We start from the raw sequence: 5375 nt of genomic DNA on the forward strand, positions 1-5375 counted from the left end.
CGTATCATGCAAGGAGATGGATTCTATTCCCACATACAAGTGAATTACCATGCGACCAACTATTGATTATTCAGACTAGATTTTTCTTGTGTATATATTCAAACAACTAGGTCCTAGCAAATCGATCAACCAGCCACATGCCACCGCAGACCTCAGATCGATTATTAACTAAACAGTAACAACTCAATTGAAAGTCTACATGGCTTGTATCTTACAATCGCAGAAGCTTAAAACTGTAATTCAGTTGATGATAAGCTAGGTAATGAGATTAGCCAAAACAGAAATGATCAACACCGCGGATAAGGGAAAAAGTAGAGACTGTGGGCTACGATGATCCTAAAACAAGGTAAAGAAGAAGTTTTCAAGCTAGATCGACAATGAAATTCGTCTAGCTAGCTAGCTACATATCTGTGCAGTAAGACGAAACACACTCAACCAGCAAGAAGTCGATCGAGGCTACTTAAGTTCATCAAGTCAGACAACATTAATTGTACTACTATCATAACATTCACGTATGAGAAAACATCTAGCAACTGAACAAAGCTTTGTATTTATTAGTATATTCCTAATGAGAAATATATTTCCAGGTATGTTACATATGAAACACAATCTAACTCCCAATTACGGAGCCAGCACGTTCACTACCACACACATATATATCCTTTCCGAGTCCAATATATCAATATAGTTACAGAATCTACCAGTCACCTAATGACCGAATTAACCAAGTCACAATCACCTAATTAGCACACTAGCCAGCTAGCACACCCTACAAAATAGTCTATTTGTCAGCATCAACAAAGGCAAATTCAAAGACCCAACCTCAAATCCAAAGCCAAGCCTGGCGACGTATACGAAGACGACTGATCATCTTCAGTGGCAGGAGCAGGAGCAGCAGCAGCAGCAGGCAAGTTCAAGTCCAGCCCACCAGAATTAGTGTTGTTGTTGATCCCAAGTTGTGTCATCACCACTGACGCCTCTTCCCCTTTCTCCCAATGACACCTCTTGTGCCCGCCCAAAGCTTGCCCACTCGAAAACACCCTCCAGCAAATGCTACACTGGTACCCCGACTCCACCGCCATAACCATCTTGTTATTCTCCTCCATCACATCATCAACATTACTATCATCAACGCCACAGCTACGACTAGCCATTACTACATTACCATGCTGAAGATGATGATGATGATGAAGCTCCTCTTCCACCTCCACATCACTCTTTGTAATCGCGAAACAACCCTTCACGTTCTTGTGGCTCGCCCTATGGCCTCCCAAGGCCTGGTGGGACCCGAACACTTTCTTGCAACTGGAACACTCGAAACGACAGCCGCCGGAGTCGTTTTCTCGAAGGCCTTGTGAACTAGTACCAGGAAGTTGAGTTTGGTCGGTGCCGCTGGCAAGAATCAACAAGCTAGAGGCGGCGTCGTGGTCGTCTTCGCTCATTGAGAGCTCCAAGTCGGGAAGGACCGGGTTCGGCGGCGAACCGGCTCGTTGGAAATCCGGCGGAGGTTGGATTCCTCGCCAGTGGCGTTCAGGGTGGCAGCGCATGTGGCCGAAGAGAGCCTTCCATGACCAGAACTTCCTGCCGCACTCGCTGCAGGGCGTGGTGATCTTGGGGGCTCCCGGATCGGGTTTCTTGGCGGACTTGGGCCGCTTGGCCGGGTTGTCGGCGTCGGGCCTCATCAGTTTGGAGCGCTTCTTTCGAGGGTTTTGCTGGTGGGGTTGTGGGGCATTGTTGCTCTCGGGGAAGTTGAAGGAAGTAGAAGATGAAGAAGCGAAAGGGACGGCGGTAGGGAGGGAAACGACGACGTTTGGGTAGTGGTGGGGTTGAGTTGGTAATGGTGGCGGTGGCGGTGGAGTGGGGTGTCGGAAATCGAGGTCGGGATTGTGCATTGTGGGTTTTGGTGGAACACTTTCGGGCAGAGAGAGAGAGAGAAGGGAAAAAAGTCGAAGCGTAGGAGTGGGTTTGTGTTTTGTAGAGGCACGATGGCGGTTACTTGGGGCTCAAACCAGAAGTGGCAGTTGTGGGGCAGTTATCGTGGTTCGACTGGTTCCTATCTTTACAGTTCAAATCCACTATCCTGTTTCCTTTTTCATTTATTTTTCTTCTTACATTTCCGTTTTACTCTATTACTGTTTTCTACCTCACTAATCCAATTTCCAGTTCCATCAAACTATGTTCTAATCATTTTTGGTTCCGACTATACAATTACTGTACTAATTATTCTTTTTTTACCTCTACAATGTGTAATATTTTTCTATGTTAGTGGACCTTAAAAATTGGATAGGATTTCTCGTCTTCTCAAAGCTTTGAAATAGTAAATTTACATGCTCAAGAATGACTTCGGGCTAAAAGTTATGAGCAATTGAAAATTGAAAATTTTAAAATATTGGTAGACAGTAAACAAGAGACGATAAACTAATTTTTAGAACTTAATATTATGTCGTATGATCATATCACTTCGAAGCTTAATTACGACCAGTAAACGAATGTGCTACCTTGTTGCCACCGAATCTAATGAATATTGAAGGTTTATGTATATCTAGCGACTATTGAAGATCAACCTAATTGTTGCTTTAGACCTTAAATTCATCCTTACTCACTCTTTTTTTGTTTTTTTGCTTACATTTAGTGGAAATAAGCATTAGGATTACTTTTGCTAATTTGAAAGCTTAGATACAGTTGAACCTCAATAATTCAATACTCCATAAATTAATAAACTCGATATGTTAAATAAATTTCTTATCTGATCCAAACTTAAGAATAACGTACGTGTTAAATTAATAAGTCACTATATTTATATATAAAAAATTTATATATGTGCCCTGTAATAATAAGTTAATAATATAAACTTTGAATACAGTTTTTGCTTGATTAAATGTTCATAAAATGGAATAATATAGTGCATTGAACAATGTACAGTCTATTTTATGAAAAATAAGTAGATTCATGAAATTTTACTTAGTTAAATAAATACATAGAATTAATTGTTAGTTAGTAAAATGAGAAACTATATACAATGTACAATATTTAAGACAATAAAGAATACTTTAATAAATTAAATAAGTTATTAATTAATTGATAAATTAATAAATTACTAATTAATTGATAAATTAATAAATATTAATTAATTTATTATTTAATATTAGCTAAATCAATTTATATTTTTGGGGGGAGTTTTTCTATTGGAACCTCCAAATTTACTCACTTGACCTCCTTGCTTTTTACACCTCTTATCAAATTTTCAAATACTAAATTTACTCACTAAACCTCACTCAAGTTCCTAAAATAAACTCACTCATATAATTTGCAAACAAACTATTAATTACATATTCATTCCTTAACCAAATTACATAAATCTCTTATCTAATAAAAAAGAAACTCAAACACAAGGTATTGAGTTTTAAAAATTAATTTCTAATAAAAAAAGAATTGTTTTTTTTTTTTTACTTTTTTTTTCTCTTGTAGATGTGCAAAAAATAAAATGAAGAGTAATTTTTCTTAATGTTTAATTGTTTTCTCTATTTTCTGTACCTCATGATTATTTAATAGTTTTTTAGATTTTTTTTTTACTGCTAGCTCTTTTTTTTTTTTTTTGTAAATATAATGAATAGACTGGGTTTTAGGTCATAATATGATTTCTTTTGTTATCCCTCACCAATATGCGTTCAATTTATGTGATGATACTCATGATAGGAATTTTTATGTCACATGATCTTGATTATAGATTTAATTCTTATTAAATGTATATAAATGTTTTAATGAGTATGTAGTGAAATTGGAAAATGAAAATAGATATGGAAAATAATAAAGAATGCAATATAATATTATTGAATTGGAAAGTCTAGAGAAATTAAATATAATATTTTTTTTTGTATAATTATTGTCCTTAATAGTCATTTTATAAGAGCTTATATATGTCATTTAATAATTCATAACAGAGTGAGGTCAACTGAGCAGATTTGGAGGTCCCAATAGAAACACTCTTTTGGGGGTAGGACGTGGAGTTTGTCCTATTTCAGCTTCTTTAAAAACAAAAAACAAAAAAAAATCTATATATTTTGGGGTCCCAAGACTATTAATTTATAGAGGTTAAATTGTAAAATACATGAAAGTTGAACGAAGATATATGTGCAACTTTTGACAATTTGACCTAGGGCTGCCACTTGGTTTGGTAATAACCAAACTGACCGAATACCAACCGATATTTTAAGTTTGGTAAACCGACTTTTTTGGTAACCGAGACCGATAAAAGCGAAATCGAAAATTACCGAAAAAGTTGGTTTGGTTTTGGTAAATACCGAATCTACCGATTATCTAAATATTAGTTTTATATACTATGGTTTTCAATACACATACATGTATATTAAGAAATAAACATAAAATTTTTCATAATAGTATGAACATTACTACATATACTACATTAATAGTACATGTATTTTAAGTAACTTAGTCAAAGATGGTTAAATAACCTAGTTTTATTGAAAATGACTCAAACTACTCTGATGTCATATATACAAAAGAAAGCTATAATTAGGAGATGAGTACAAAGTTTACGACTATAAAATTGAAGAAACTAGTTCTGTTCGTTCTAATTTTAATTACAAAGAATTTGTTGTTCTAAAGTTGGTAATACCAAAAACCGAAATACCGAATTTGGTAGTTATGATTAAAAACCGAAAATTTTGGTTGGTAATAGCTTTGATTTTGAAGTTGGTAATATCTATAACCGATTCGAACCGACCGAGTGACAGCCCTAATTTGACCCATGCATTTGTAAAATGGCTTTACCATCCAGTTCTCATAAAAATTACGTTACTCTTATTTTGCTAATCAAAAGCTTTTTTTTTTTTTTTTTTTAGAAAGTACTAATTGAAAGCTTAGAATTAAGTTGTATATAGTATATGATCGAAAATTGAATGCAGGCTTCCTTTGACATTTTTGAACGAAGCATGTGTACAATGGTTTTAGCATGCAGTTGATCTCAAGAAATCTACTGCTCTATGATTTTGTCCTTACTTTTTTGCAAAGATGCTAATATCCTATCCGAACATGAACAAATCCCATGACTTCTTGTAGAGAAGGGAAAAAAAAACATTTTGAGTTTTTACTTTTCACTTTTTGACTCCAAATACTAAGAAGTTAATAATTAACAAAAAAACAAATAAATGAAAATCAGGTACATGCATCCATAGAAAATGTGGCACTTGAAATTACGGTCTCGTTCCCCTGGTCAGCTGCTGACCAGGGGAACATCTCTGCAGGTTTTTACCATTTTCACAGGGCGGCAAGGAAACCATTCGGTGAATCACAATCACACACAATCACATAGAGATGAAGGTTTATACTTTATACTTTGTAGTGGTTCACCTAGG

General features: G+C 35.3%; 1 protein-coding gene across 1 annotated transcript; it reads right to left on the reverse strand.

The window, feature by feature from the left end:
• Positions 1-549: 549 nt before the first annotated feature.
• On the reverse strand, positions 550-1911 carry LOC133724275 (zinc finger protein ZAT3-like). Its single transcript, XM_062150968.1, has one exon. The coding sequence runs from the start codon at positions 1890-1892 to the stop codon at positions 810-812; it is 1083 nt and encodes a 360-aa protein (XP_062006952.1). The 5' UTR covers positions 1893-1911; the 3' UTR covers positions 550-809.
• Positions 1912-5375: the final 3464 nt, after the last annotated feature.

The sequence above is a fragment of the Rosa rugosa genome, unplaced genomic scaffold (genome assembly GCF_958449725.1).
Source record: "Rosa rugosa unplaced genomic scaffold, drRosRugo1.1 SCAFFOLD_194, whole genome shotgun sequence".
Taxonomy (NCBI): domain Eukaryota; kingdom Viridiplantae; phylum Streptophyta; class Magnoliopsida; order Rosales; family Rosaceae; genus Rosa; species Rosa rugosa.

Bases quoted from the DNA above. Each gene is read 5' to 3' on its own strand.
- LOC133724275 (XM_062150968.1), bottom strand. From the start codon at position 1,892: ATGCACAATCCCGACCTCGATTTCCGACACCCCACTCCACCGCCACCG.